At 37.5% G+C, this 15669-nt stretch overlaps 1 protein-coding gene across 1 annotated transcript; it reads right to left on the bottom strand.

Moving 5' to 3' along the window:
* On the bottom strand, nt 1-15412 carry TTPA (alpha tocopherol transfer protein). The gene is made up of 5 exons (XM_001234375.6): nt 15226-15412; nt 7702-7855; nt 6226-6419; nt 3691-3801; nt 1-2774 (listed from the first exon to the last, which is right to left on the bottom strand). Exons 1-5 carry the CDS (start codon nt 15400-15402, stop codon nt 2595-2597), a joined length of 816 nt encoding a protein of 271 aa, XP_001234376.3. The 5' UTR covers nt 15403-15412; the 3' UTR covers nt 1-2594.
* Between the last annotated feature and the right edge of the window lie 257 nt (nt 15413-15669).

Consider the following 15669-nt stretch of genomic DNA (forward strand, 5'->3'; position numbering starts at 1 on the left):
TCTGGTTGAACTAGAAAAGGTTTATTAATAAAATTATGTTAACATGTAAAAAAAAATTAAAAATGTGCATTAAATCATGCTTATAGGCAGTAGCAGCATTTAATAGCAAGTTTATTTTTTAAAGGCACTCCTGGTCACATTACAGAAGAATAAGGCACGCACAATTTTTTGTTTATTTACTTTGCAGCTGACCTACCTCCACACATCACTCTTTCCCTTTTATTATGGAAACATGCTGATTATTTTATGTCAGTGTTACGTTAGTGACAGTTGTTCCTCGGCCAGAGTTTAAGTTCTAACATGTAAACATTAAAAATAATTAACAGTTCATGAAAAAACATCTGTACTCAGTGCTCTATTGCATTGCATATTCATGTTACCATTTAATAATAGGTTCAGGATATTTTTGAACATATTTAGGACTTCATAGAGATAGTATAGTGCAAATGAAGATAAAAGCCACAGATTCTTTCTCTACATACACAATCAAATGAAGGAATCTGATTTCTTTCTGTTAGATAAAACAGCAACAGTAAGAGATTGGTTTCACAGGAACGTGTTCACAGAAATATGGTTCGTTCTTTTACATGGTGTACATTCAAGGATTAAAACAGAGAGCATAATGTTAGTGCAATAGCTTCAGTTCTGTGTCTCATGAATGACTTGGAACTTGAATTATATACCTGAAGAACAGCCAAATGACCGACTACTTATTTTCTTATTAAAAAAATAATCACCTCAACTGAACTATTTAAAGAGCTTTTTCATATCACAAAATAGTTCAATCAGATAAAAATAAGGATATGAAATATATGAATATATTAAAAATATTTATTTGAATTTAGGCTCTGCATCAAAGATATCCTGAAAGGAAAGAATGAAAATGCACTTGAGGAAATGAGAGAACTGAAGAAGGAAAATCGTTGTCAGTTCCGAAGGAATTTTCTATCTGACATTGACCTTAGGCAGCAAAGGAAACTATGACCAACACATACTGTGTAGGCCTTTCACAGATGTTGCACATGCTAATATAAAATAGCGTCTGCTGGCTTTTGCAATAATGAAGTATAGTGATAAAGTAAAATAAGATGCTTCTGATTTCATAGGATATTCTCTTTTCTCTCCCCTAAACATATATTAATACAACATCCCAAAGTCCTACATAATTTAAGATAACAGAAGTTAGCATTTCCAGCTACCTGAGAAATACATTGTTATGGTGAACATTGATATGGAATGCTAAATGTTTAATACTTATGTGAACACTCCCTGGCTTGTTATAAAACTGATAAAAACTGAGTATACAAACTCCAGCAGTTGGTGTATTAACAGAAATTTTAACAACAACAAAAAAAACCCACACAAAAGAACAAATACAGTGAAAAATATATTACCATTTTAGATTATTAAATCTTGGGGAATGTAGGATGATACTGCTGTGTAACACACGCAGCAGTTCATACACATACAGCATTTATACATGAATCATGTCCCTTTAAAAATCTATTTTCTGTAAGTACAGACAGATATTTTTCATTACAGAAATACAAAAGAGGACTCAACAGAAATTAATAACAAATTCTTCCAGTGTCCAACACACACTACATAGGCTGGCAAGTTGTCAATCACTTTTCTGAAAATAAGAATCTCCTAGGCATCTCCTAGGCTAAGGTCCAAAGCACCCTTAAACCACACAGCAGTTATTTCTAAGTTTCTGATCTATGAAGATCACTTCATAGATCCTACACTTCACCCTGCAAGACAGATACTGCAGCCAGAGAAGAGCTACTGATCTCAGTGGCAATCTGCAACAGGAATTAAAAGTGTTCACATTACTGAGTTGCTTATAGCTTATCCACAGACGACATCTCTTTAAAGAAAGAAAATCAAAATTCGATATCTTTTTTCTTACTCTCTTATCAGTTCCTCCTGATTCACACTCTCCTTTGAAGAATATGTATATGGCATTTTCCTCGTCTTCCCCATGAAACTACCGGATTACTGTTTCAATTAGCACAAAAAGGGAAGCTGCATAAGCAGCACAAAGATAACAGATGTTTCAGTATTGATGACTAATTCATAATTTGACTGTGTAATCTTAGCAGCACAAAATAACAAAACAGCCATTTCCCTGAGAATCAATTTGAAAAGCAGCCCCCTACTCGTAAATTAGGCCTGTATTCATACTTCTGCATCTAGTCTACTCCATCTATATTCTGTTCTACTTTAATTACTTGGCTTTGTATCCTATCATCTTAACAAGCCAAGATAGAAGAACTAAGCATAAGGTTCTGGACTGCATTAATATAGAAGAGTTGTCTTCCGAGACTTAACAGGAGCAATATCAATATCTGATATACAATGTACAACTACTGGCATGCAACTTTACCAGTTGCAAACATGTAGAAATCGTTAGTCTCCTCAGACATACATATTGATATACTCCAGTTAGTATAAAAGTGCAGTCAATGTAATTCTGCTCTGCAAAGACATTCTGCTTTCATTTACTATGATTTCAAGTTTACAAGAAAGATTTCATATCGAACTCATTTCCACTTCCAGTCTTCAGGAATTGATATAATACTCTCATAAGGTTACTCATGGGCAACCAGAGAAATGCTCTGGAGATAATCTGCAGATGCCATTATGAAGTCAGTCCATTCCTTGGCCAGCTCTTCAAAGGAGACTCCTTGCCCCCCATATTCCTGTGGGAGAATGCTGACTGGAAAGTGTTCAGTCAGACTCTGCATGTAGTTACTTCCATGCATATACACCTAAAACAAAATATGAAGAGCATGTACTTCAGTATGAATGCTAGACTCTTGAGTAAAAACAGACAGCAAATAAAATGTAATACAAGCACTTATCCAGATTGGTTCCACTAAACAAGTGTTCACAGTGAGCTGCTTCAGTGAGGAAGAAAGTACAGTTCAAGTCCAAAACTCACTACACCTATATAACTAAAATGATCTGTACCAGAAGGGCTGGGGCTTGGTCTTGTCCTGACACATCATGTAGTTGCTTTTCAGTCATTTTAAGGAAAAAAAATTGCTCAGCACCTGGCCATTACTATCTGGTCCTGCTACACACATTTGAAGACAACATTACGTACAAGGCACGTAGGTTCAAACAGGTGCCAAGGAGGATATTCAGAAGAATCTATACCTCTGACTTACACTGCAGTCCACATAAATCAGTTCTAATTAAATTAGATCCTGGACTGCTCTCCTCCAGTTTAACTTTTTAATGGTGTAGCTTTGGTTGCTATTTTCCTGCTTTATTAGAGCTAACTTGAAGCCTTCTTCATTACTATTGGTCAAAAACTTTTATATGTTTCTTATTAACAGTTGACAAGAATTTTCTGATTATTAACACCATTTGCTGACAATTTCTCACTGTAATCTGTAGACAGAGTGCCTGGAGATCTGGGACCTATTTCTTGCTAATTCTGCTGTGTGATCTTAAGCAAGTTATTTAACCCCCCTGTTAGTGTATTTCTTAATCTTTAGAGTAGTGACAACAGCAACTGTTACATTATTGATAACTGCAGATGTTTTACAGATAGATAACAGAGGCCACTATAGTACTAAAACAATGATTTATCCTCTTCAAAGTTCAGATCCTAAGGGAAGCGTAACAGATTGCTGTGTAGGGGTTTTGTGGTAGAAATAAATGTTTGTGTGCACTCACCCGTTGCTTTATTTTTTCAGTGAGAAAAGGCTTAATTAGAGCGAAGACCGGGTGGAAGAATAAAGGCTCATTAATCAAGTGGATACCTCGAACTTTTAGTGGAAAGGAATCCTGTCAAGAAACATGAAAAACAGCATGAGAAAAGTGAATTATTGAAAAGATTCTCTTGTGAAGGACAAGTCTGAAACTATCTAGTCCACAGGTATTCCTCCTGGCCTTGCTAATTCTTGCACTGTGGAGTACTCTTAGTTTACACTGATTAGGAAACACATTTTGTTCCTCTCACTAGAAGGGAAAAAAAAAATAACAAGGAAAGGCCAATTATAAGAACAACAACAACAAATTGCACATAAATAGTATAGACAAAGCTTTGTCTCAGTTTTTCTTCTGAGGAACAGTTCTTCATAGCAAAGATCCTGTTGCTCCATTACCAAAAACCTGTCTAGCCGTATGTTTTCACTGGCAACTCCCACAGCCCAGAGAAGAAAATATAGATATAAAAACAGCAAATTCAGTGGTTTATTAGTTAAATAAATTATATTTATAATTCAGAGAGGAGTCTTGAAATTAGTGAATTTGCCCAAGCCTGAAGTTCAGACCTTGAAGATCATCTAGTTCCAATCCCCCTGTTATAGGCAGGGACATCCCCTATAATAAAAGTTATATCTCCTATATGCCTTTGTAATTTGAAATACTACTAGTTGGGTTCAAGATTCATATAGAAGTCCCACAACTTCTCAACCTGAAAGGAAATATGACAGTGCACAAAGACAGTATCATGCAAAATCCCACCCGATACTACTATGCTGCAACTGGTGCTTATAAAAATGGCTATATCATACACTCTTCTATGGATAAGAAAAAAACCCATACGCTTTTCTTAAGTGCAAATCCTATCAGATTTTATTGCATGAAGACCTTAAATCTGTCAGATTTTAGGTTTACTGCATGTTATTATCATTTGTTTAAAGCCTACTATTTTCTTCCTCACCAAAGAATTTGGTTTTGCCTCAATGTAACTGATATTCAAGATGATGTCACCTACTGATGTTACTATACTTTCTATTCTGTATTAGATTTATTTCCTTTCTATTAATGCATTTCTCCACACAAGATAGCTATTTGCAAGAAAGACACATTTCACAAGAATAACATAGGGTATAAACCAAAGTTCCTAAATTTTTACTTATAAGCATATTGATCAACACTAAAAGCAACCTCTGGATGAAATATACAAACCCACCTAGAATGATGAAAAGAATCCAAAAAAGAAAGAAAGAAAGAGAAAAATCAATAGAGGTTATTCCTCTTCTAAGAAAACAACACTGGAAATGCAATCTCCTTTCTGTCTTTTTTCAATTTCTATAAGAAACATTTAGAAGCTCAAAAAACATACAACAAACCTGTAATAAGAATCATTCTATTCAAAGGATATCTTCATTTGAGGCAATGGATTGAAACCTTCAGGTTTAATTGCAAATCCTATTCTGTATCCTTTCTGCTCTCAATTTCAAAGTTATAAAATTACTAACAACTTGCTTACTACCTCAGAAATCAGCAGAAACACTCTCTCAACTGCTGTTCTCATGGAATTGGCCCAGGATCATATAAACATCGATATTTTTCTTATTCTAGGTGAAAAAACAACAACTAAAAAAAAACCTGTAATACTCACTGGTTTCCTTGAAGTTCTACGGCAGAGATCAAGAAGGAAGAGCCGGTGAAATTCTGATGCTATTACCTCACTGATTAAGCTCTGAATTACTGCCAGATATAAACCTTGCCAAACCAGAGTGAGAGATTATCTCCCTAGCCCATTTCTACATCGTGGGTTAACAGTTTTATCATTACTGATTTTCAGCTTAACTTCTGAAGGAAAGTAGGATTATATGACAACAGTGTAGCTTGCCTGCCAATTCTCTGCCTTTTTCTTCTCTTTTTATTCAAATCCAGTGGCAAAATTCAACTGAATTTGACAGAAAGGAAAAAATCTTAGAGACAGTAAGGTTTCTACAAGTTCTGTGAAAATGAGGTGAGGTAACAACGAGTTGAACAAAATAACTTGTTATTGGGAAACACAAGCAAAACAAATGCCACATGCTGTTGGGAACAGATGGATGCTCTTGTAGTATCATCCATACTTGCCAACAAGTAGTACTCACTTGGTCTGAACTGCACTTCAGATGAAAAATAGGATGTGCTAAGTCTCAAGGAAATAAAAAAAGTTTTGAACAGGTCCCTACAGAAGTAGGCTTTATCTGTTTAAGAAATTCTTGTATCATAACAGGTCAGTGGAATTTTAATAAGACATCAGAGGTTAAAGGGCATTTGCTGCTATACAAGAACATACTTTAAGTCAAACTGAGTACAGCATATGCCCGAGTTATCTAACTTTTTGTGGATATGCTATTTTGTTCTTTCAAACTACATGATCTCTAAAAAGGTCTACAGAAGGAAAAACTACCATAACTTAAGATGGAAAAAAAATAGGGAGTTATAGCAGTGAAGCAGCATAAGGCAGTATGTTTTACTTACTGTGAGCACAGCAGCAATTTTCTTGGCCACTGCTGGACTGATTTGAAATGCATGAGCAAATCGCCACCCTTGAAGATCAAAGATAGCCTTGACTCCATTCCTCTGAGTCTCAATCTCCTTCACAATGAGCTCAGATGTGATCAGACTCACACGAAACACATCATATGCCGTAAATAACGCGGGATCCCATTGTCCTGAGGAGTAAATACATTGCATTGCATTACCACAAGCATACAACATACATCTGTACTTTCACTTCCTACTGCATCTCATGTGCTTCTCAGGAAGAAGTAAACATTCAGTATCAAAGATTCTAAAATAAACAGATTTCCCAGCGCAGAAATTCTCTTCTGTTCTTGCTCTGTCACTCATCTTTCACACTAATTTTGTAAACGGTACAAGAAAGGAGTATGTTGCACCTACAACTGTAGCCTCTAGTAAAAGGTTTTGCCACAACAGCTTAAGACAATAACAGTCCCATTAGCAGAAACCAAAGGGAAGCATGGTGTAGCTCAAAGTGGCTAATCATTGGCTATGAGTTTCAGAAACTCCAGAAGGAAACAACAGATCATCAATCCACATAATTTTACTTCAGTACAGTAATACTGTCAAGCCTCAGTGAATTCCATTTGCTTTTTTGAGACCTGAGCAAAGAACTGCATGGAATGAGCCTTCACACTGGGCACAATCTTTGGAGAGCACAGCTTTACAAAGAAGAACACTTCACTATACTAGACCAGCCAATATTAAAACAATTATTTGAAAGCTGGTAAAAATCATTTCTCTGTCCAAAACAACTGCAAAGAAATAAGGCAACATTTGATTTATTATTATTAAGACTTTAGGGAATGCATCAAAACAAACTGAAGATCTTCAGGGCATAATTTATAAAGGGTTCTTCGGTTATATGTAAATAGTAAAGACTCAGTGAACTCATTTGCATCTAAGCTAAATGTTGGTACATGACAAGGTGTACATCTTTTTTCCATTCTTTCTTTCCCCTCTGTACTGCATCTCCACCACACTCAGAACACAGATTTTAGAATTCCCATGGAAACAAAAACTACTGTTTGGAAACTTGAGACCAAATAATTACACATTCTTCTCAGTTTTAGGCTTTCAACCTTAGTAGTTTTTCGATGCAAACAAGAGTTCTACTTAACAGAAAATCTCCATAAACAAATGCACAACTTTAGCCATAGTAGTTACAAATCAAATGATATAACTATTACTGCTCAACAAACACGTCTTTTTGTTAACCTAAAAGTATTTGTAACAGGGAAGAATAATTACTACCTTTCTAGTTAAGAGATTCTCATATTACCTTCCATTTCATCAACTCCTGGTGTTACACCCATTAGATATTTCTATTTTGCTGCTGAAATTGTGATAATTTATAAACAAACAAAAAATAAACACAAAAGAATTAGTACAAGAGCCAGGTATGAAATGGGTCCAAGAAATGTTGTCACTCACCAATTCTGTATATTAGAACTTTGCTTCCAGATGGATCTCTTGACCTCAGGACTCCATGGTAGCCAGCATGCAATAGACCAAGGACAGAAGATGGCTGCAAATCTGCACTTATTTCTGGGCATTCAATTCTCCACTTCTGGTAATTCTTCAGTAACTGGAAAATATCCAGATATCGGATATCCATCAAGTATTACATAAAAAAGCACAGATAAAGCCATATTTTCAATATGTGGTCACAGACAGAGGTTTAATTCATTAAATTAGCTGTCAATTCATTGTGTACTCAAAGCAGAAAAGCAAAAGGCTGCTATACTTGATCAAATTAGTGAGTTGTTATGATTTAGAATCGTTAACTCATTAACGGAATACAGATATTACTTTGTGTCAAGAAAGAAAGTTGGGCTATGTAGAAATCACCAGCAGTTTCAACTTTAAAAGCATTAATAGCACAATAATAGAGTTCTCAGGTTACATTTAGGATTATTCAGTTTGATAACTCACCGGATTCATTCAAGTTTTGTTGAACTTAGAAAAGATGTGCCAGCTTCATACATACAGTTATTAATAGTTCCATTTTACCATTTGACATACATATGGTCATCAGCACATCTGAAGCACATTTTCAAAGTCCCTTAGATAAGGCAAAATACAACAGTGTAGTGGATCCTTCACTCCCATTATCTATTAGACAATTTTCCTCCCTCAGAAAGGAAATGATGTAAACCTGTTTTACTAAAAGAGAGATCCTGTCCATTGTCAGGAACATAATTGCCCTTGTTCCTAGCAACATATGCTAGTGCTAGTGAAAGATGGGGAGGGCTCTGTGTTGAAATGGAATGGTCTAACTCTTAAGGAACAGTCAATTAAAAGAGTTTCTTTCTGAGGAAACACCTAGCTAGCAGAATTACAGATAATATTGTGAGATATTATTGTAGGTAGAGATGGATCATTAAAAATTAAATTGGTGACATGGTAGTTTCAAAGTCTAATTACAGTTTCTCTTTTAAAATAAAAAAAGTTAATTGGTGTTAGAGAAAAGGAGTAGCAATGATCTGCAACTGAAGTTATTTATGACATTCTGAATAGGTGAGTAGGAAGCTATGCAAGATTGTCTTCTATTCACCAGCTGTGATCTGCCTCTGCTCCATGACTTGTGCTAAGTTGTCCAGCACTGAGTTTGGAGGTCAGAAAGATAGCTCCAGCTATCTAAATTTAAATTTTCTATTAAAATGCCCTAGAAAACTACAGTTTGGATGCCTATCATTTTCAAAGGAGCTATGTCAATCAGAATTTTTCAGTATCTTGTATCACAGGAAAAGAAAATCATACATAGGTTTAAGGGTAGAATAGACAGGCTACTCTTTCAAACTGTTACACCCAACAGCAAAACCGATCTGATCCTCAGTATAGTTTCACAAATTAAATATGCTCACAGTAATGAAAACATCAACTCTCCTTTGTTTCCGTTAATTCATATTTATTTCTAAATTATACCATATTCCATAACAGAAGCACTAGAATTAAAAGAAATGTCAGCTCCTATTAATAAAACATAACCTTTAATAAAAGCCCCAAACTTCTTATATCTATGCAAGGATCATCATCATCATCATCTTCACAGAAAGAATGGCTGGAAGGAACCTCAATGGATATTTAATTCATCCCTTGTAACATCACAGTATCAGCTATGTTGGTAATGCGAAACCTAAGATTCACCATCACATGCCTCATAGCTTGTTTATGTTACACAATTAACATTAATAGTAATTTCTAACTCTTCCCTTAACTTTCAAGTTTCTTATATTGTTTCACACAGACATACAATTTTTCCTCAGCTTAAGACTATTCTTAGACAAAACTGCCAAATTATTGTTTGTTAAAATAATTCACTTACAAATTGCTGATCAGTGCATCATCTATTAACTGTATCATTTCTGGAAACATTGCCTGTAAGTATGTACTTATAGGTACAAAACTGGGACAGTCCATCTGCCATACCAGAATCCCAACTGACTTGGAAATAAGCCAGCTGATAAAAGCCTTACTCTAGACTGTATACTGTGAACAGAAACACTTAACTGCTAATGTATTTTACTAGAAGTCTTCTGACCTCATAAAATTGAGCTAACGTAAACAAACAGAGAAGGAAGTGAAGGAAACCAAGTTAATCTGTGGAATAGAAATTCACTGATTGCAAAGATAGGCCAGAAGAGGTACTACAGTTACCTCACTCTGCTGGAATTTGACTCCTTACAAAGGGCACTGTGGAACAATCCCAAACGCTGTGCCAACCAGACAGCACTGTTTACATACTGCTGTTTTCCTTCATCTTTCCAACATAGATACTTAAACAGCAGCAAAAAACACAAACAACCACAAGAGTACTATCCCAAAATCTGCTGCTTCATACTTTGTCCCTTCTAACATCAGGTGTACCCCATCATAATGAGCCTACTTAACAATCACATAAATATTTTAAGCAGTTCTTTGAAAATCTGCCCGCCAAAAATCAAGATAAGAATAAATATAGGTTCATTCAATCCCTTGAATAATCCCAGCTTTCAGTTAGTTTCTTCTTTTCATGAACATTAACACTTCCCTAGACAGAAACATCAGACCCTCAGTTTCTGGATCTGAGAAGAAAGAGAATAGTGTTCATTAATTGTGATGCACTAAGGATACTTACAAAAATTTTATCTACTGACTGTCCACGATTGAATAAACACACAGTTAGAACACTTAGGACACCCTCTATGGCATGGTACTTGTTTTTACATAGACACAGCTAAGCTCCAAACATTTTTCCCTTTTCCAGAAAGCCACAAAGTGCTCAAGTGAATAGTTCTGATGTCAGAAACTATCCGATCTAATTACCTGAAATGATGATTTAGTTCTGAAGTAAAGGTCAGCATCAGATAACTTTCCATAGCATCCACAGCTAATGTGGAAACAAGCGAACAACCACTTTCTCAGCCACTGGACATTCTCAGGTCATACAGAGCCACTTACATGAGTAATTCTTAAACATAACTGAATGCAAATATTAGCAGGGGATTTTACAGTTTTACTTTATTTTGAAAATTCCAAGATTAACATTGCTTAAAGACAGGAATTCATATGGAATATATAAAACATAGGAAAATGTGTTTTTTGTTTTTTTTTTTTTTTTTTAAGATAGCAAAGAAAAGTGTAAGTTTTATTCATAATAATCAGCCTGAGTGCAGAAGATAAATAAACGTAATATAATCAGGAGAAAAGGGAGCATTCATTACAATCAGAATGACTCATGCATTTACAAGAAAAAACATCTCTATATAATTATCTGTGTATATAAACTGAATAACTTATTTAAAAATCTGTTGAGCATCTGAAAACAGATGCAAGATAACTTGATAATGGGCAAAGCTGGATGAAAAACTCCACTGTCTGGAGTTAAGCATCAAGAGATTTCTCCCGAGGTCTTCTGGGGATAGTTCCAGACTTCTTAACGTCAGAGATACCAATGTTACTGATTAATCCGCATTACATGGGATACCAAACAAAGGATAGAGAACTTAGCACTTGGAATTAAAAGAACTAGAAATCAATTTTTGTTATAGAAACCAATGTAGGTGTATATGAAAACCAATTGTTTTTCCTGATTGATAACCATCCATATTAACAAAGGTGCAAGACAAAACTGAGTTTCAACTGTGCCAGCAGCTGTACCAGCACACACTGTTTAGGGAAAAATGTTTTTAATTACAATTTTTGAAGGAGAAACCAGCAGTTCAAACTTTAGGATAGAAGTATACAAATGCATATACACACATACACATACCTTGATGCTGGTGTTTCAGTGTTGCATTTTTACCGAATTTAAAAGTGTTCATTTTTCTCCCTCTAGTGTAATCCATTTCAAGTACAAGACAGTATCCCAAGCTCACTGAGAATCAGCCTCATCCAAGAGCTGCAGGATGTAATGCAAGGCAATAATAAAATGCACTAAGCAAAAATATGTATGGAGGGGCTGCTAGTTCTCCACTTTTCACATATCACTACTAAATCCAAGTGTCTGTGCTTTTGATCACAGCAAGAAAGTCAACCATATGCACACAGCTGGCACAGTAAAAAGGACTAAAATCATTGCTTTAACTCAATTAATGGTGACCCACAGCCCTGCTTCTCAGTTTAAATCTTTTGCAGCATTAACATCTGATCCGTGCTTTTATCTCTCACAGGGATTACAAAGGCACAAGTGAAAGAGGCTGCAACAATACAACACCGCTCCTCCTCAGTGGTGTTTTTGTGCAGGATGTAAGCCCTGCCCACAAGTTTCAACAGATGTATGTCATACTGGCATAATCAAGGCTTCATGTATTATTTCATAGCTGTTGTTAGCCCATGTCAAAGGACCTTCTGCACACTCCTGGAGACAAATCTCTGACAGAATTTCATGAAGGAAGGTGCTTACAGCGAGGGCGGGGTTGGTCTCTTCTCACTGGTGACAGGTGAGAGGCGAAGGAGAAATGGCCTTAAGTTGTGCCAGGGTAAGTTTAGGTTGGACATCAGGAAACACTTCTTTACAGAAAGGGTTGTTAAGCACTGGATTAGGCTCCAGATGTGTTTAAAAACCACTTGGATGTGGTGCTCAGGGACATAATTTAGCAGAGGGTTGTTAGTTAGGGTAGGATGGTTAGGTTATGGTTGGACTCCATGACCTTGAAGATCTTTTCCAACCTGAGCAATTCTATGATTCCACACATTCTCACTGATAACATTCATGCATTTGAAATCCTATAGTAGAAAATATTTGCTTAATTTCACCTCTTCTTCCGGGAGTCTGTACTTCAGTGATTAGGGCTCATGCATTCCTCTCCAGCCACTTTCAAAGGTAAGGAATTTGGCCAAATCTTTCCTGTGATTCAAAATGCAGGAAAACAACATTCTTCTATTTCAAGAACAGTCTGCTGCTGAGCTTACTTAAATATATCATTGACTTCAAAACATACACAGTTCCAGTTCTTTGAGTTCTTCAGCTCCAACTAGCTATTTCAGTGGTGGATTTTTTTTCTAGGATGACATACAGAAATAGTTTAGTACTTTAAAGTAAGTTTGGAACTGCTAGCAGAAAGATGTCAAAGATTTCTGTTCCACTAAGTGATTCAGAAATGGAATCACCATCTGATTATTTTCTGGAAGATTTCCAAATGTTGATAAACGAACTCCTCAGAGGCCAATAATCAGATATACGAGTTACATATTAACCTGGCATGCATCACAAAACAGTTTGGTTGGTAACCAAACTCATAATTCATATTTAAGGGTAAGTGGAAGCCCATAGTAAGAAGAATGGTAGAGAAAAGCTTCCATTCTTTTGGTCGCAGGCACTGGTGAGCCACAGGCTCTGATCATCCCTTACCTGTTTTACAAGTACCATGCAGTAGTGCTGTTTTCCTGGTGGGGAAAATTAAGTTGTGCCAGCCTGAACTCTGAGCTGAGAGAGGATATCTATCCAGGCAGGGAGGGTCACCCACCGTCTAGACAGATGACAGGAGGGCACTGTCTAGGATGATGCAAAAATGTAACCTCATCACATGAGGTCTTATTTGGGTTCAATGAATCTCTTTCTTTCAATCACCCCTGACTTTTGCACAATAATCCTCTTGGGCTTTTCTAGAATACACTGATTGCAGATAAACACATTCCTTTATTTATTAATTTTTTGTCTTCTTCACATGCTGTTTCCAAAGAGCTAGAAATCAATGTCAGCTGGGATGTGGAACATTAAGTACACATGGAAAAAGAAATTTGAGGTGGAAAGATTCAACATGTGATTTTCTTAAACACTAAAAACTCTTAGAACACGTAAGTATCCAAACACGAATTTTAGAGTTAGCAATCAGTAGAGACCCAGAAATCCCACAGAGATCCTAAAATGCCTTGATTCTTCCACAGTTGGGCCCCAGCCCTAGAGAGCTGATTCTCACAAAGAGTATAAAAAATAAAAATAAAAATCTACTACTCCATAGACTCCATCTCTAAATCTGGCTTAGATACCACACTCTTAAAGACTTGTCACAGAATCACAGAGGGGACCCACAAAGATCATAGAGACCAATTCCTCAATCCACAACGGACCACACAAAATCAAACCCTATGTCTAAGACCTCTGTCCAAACACTCCTTGAACTGCGTTGGTTTGATGCTAAGACCACTGCCCTGAGGAGACTGTTCAAGGCCCTGACCACACACTGGTGAAGAATCTTTTCCTAACATCCAACTTGACCCTCCTCCCACTCCGCATAGTCCAACCTACAGCACATCTAACAACTAATCACAAGAAAGTGCAGAAAACTATGTGCCAGTCTCTTGAGTGCCAGTGCCATGTCTACAGGATTATCAATTTCCAGTACTGCAACACAAGCTGGAGAGTGTATCATCTTCATTAAACTCTACTTTTTGGAACCTAGCAATACAGGAGCGAAAAAGAGGGGAAGGTTTTGCTGGGAAAAAAAAAAAAAAAAGAAAAAAAGAAAGGCACAGTCCTACAATTGCTAATACACATCTGATATAAGTCATGTCATGAACTTAGAGCAACAGTAAGATGCATGAATAGCCAAAGGAATGTGTCTTGACTTGCTCGTTCTTCTGCTGAGATTTAAAGCTGTCACACAAACCTCATGAGTCAAATGAAAAGAACATAAGATACAATTAAAGCTAATTACTATTAAGAGCATCATTCTTTTTTACCACTCTGATCATGCAATATATTTAAATGCGAACAGTTTTCAGTTATACTGACACACAATGCTGAACTTGGAAGATCGGGAGCATACAGAAGCAGAAAATAAAAGGTGAGCTCTGTTGGGCAATGTTATGTCAACAGCATCAAGTTCCATTAAAACACAGCTTCCAACTGGCACCAGCTTTTGCCCTAAAAAGATTTGGAAATACTTTCTGTTGAGATGAATTAGTGGTTATCAATCTTTCTGTAAAAAAGAAATGATAACAATCTGTACTTTTGACTGCTGAAAACAGGCACGCAGTGTCCTTATGGCAACGAGCCATACAACAAACAGGAATGGAACAAAACTCGCCAAAGCCTGGTAAATTACCAAAGCATAAGAGAAAGAGAAATTTCACAGGCAGAAACCTGTACCAAAACTAAGAGACATACGAGTTACTAACAGCCTGAGCAGGAAAAGCAAGGTAAGGATGCCCTTGGAAGGATGCTGTTAGCTAAGCTGTGATCTCACCGCAGGTACCAGAACCCTTGCCAGTGGGATCACACCAAGCTAGCAGCCACACTGCACATCTCCGCGGCCTTGCTCTGCAGGTGTGCATGATGAACAGCGCACTATAACCTATATGCCCTGCCTGACCCACCTGGAAGTATGTTTCACTCACTCAAATGCCCACTGCGGGCTCTCAACACCCCTAGAAGCAGCACTGCCCACCCACATCTCTGTTTCCGAGCCCACCCAGGGGCTTGGCAGCTGAAACAAGCATCCCGGTGTCCTGAGGGCTCCCGCTTCCCCTTACCCTCCAGGCCAGATCCAGGTTGAAGTCTCGGGCTCGCAGGAACCTCACCAGGAAGGCGTCGCTAAGCGGCTGCGGCCAGCGCTGCCCGGGCTCAGCCTCCGCCCGCCGCCGCAGCTCGGCTACGGCCCCGCGCACCCGCGCCGAGTGATCGGGCAGCTCGTTCAGCCGCTGCGCCATGCCTGCCCCCGGCCCCATCAAGAGGCACCGAACAGCAAAACCCAGCCCTGCCCGGCTGCCTCCGCCCCCGGCGGGGCTTAACCCCTCCGCACCCTCCTGGGCGGGGGCGGGAGGCAAACGGGCCGTCCTGGCTGGTCCGGCTGGCCTCGTCACGTATTAGGTTAATCTTTTATTTATTTATTTATTTAAACTTTTATGAACTTCACCAGCGTTTAGATTTTTTTAGTCTTCAACTCATCTCCTGTTGTTTTGTATTTCTTTTACTTT

The sequence above is a fragment of the Gallus gallus genome, chromosome 2 (assembly GCF_016699485.2).
Source record: "Gallus gallus isolate bGalGal1 chromosome 2, bGalGal1.mat.broiler.GRCg7b, whole genome shotgun sequence".
NCBI lineage: Eukaryota > Metazoa > Chordata > Aves > Galliformes > Phasianidae > Gallus > Gallus gallus.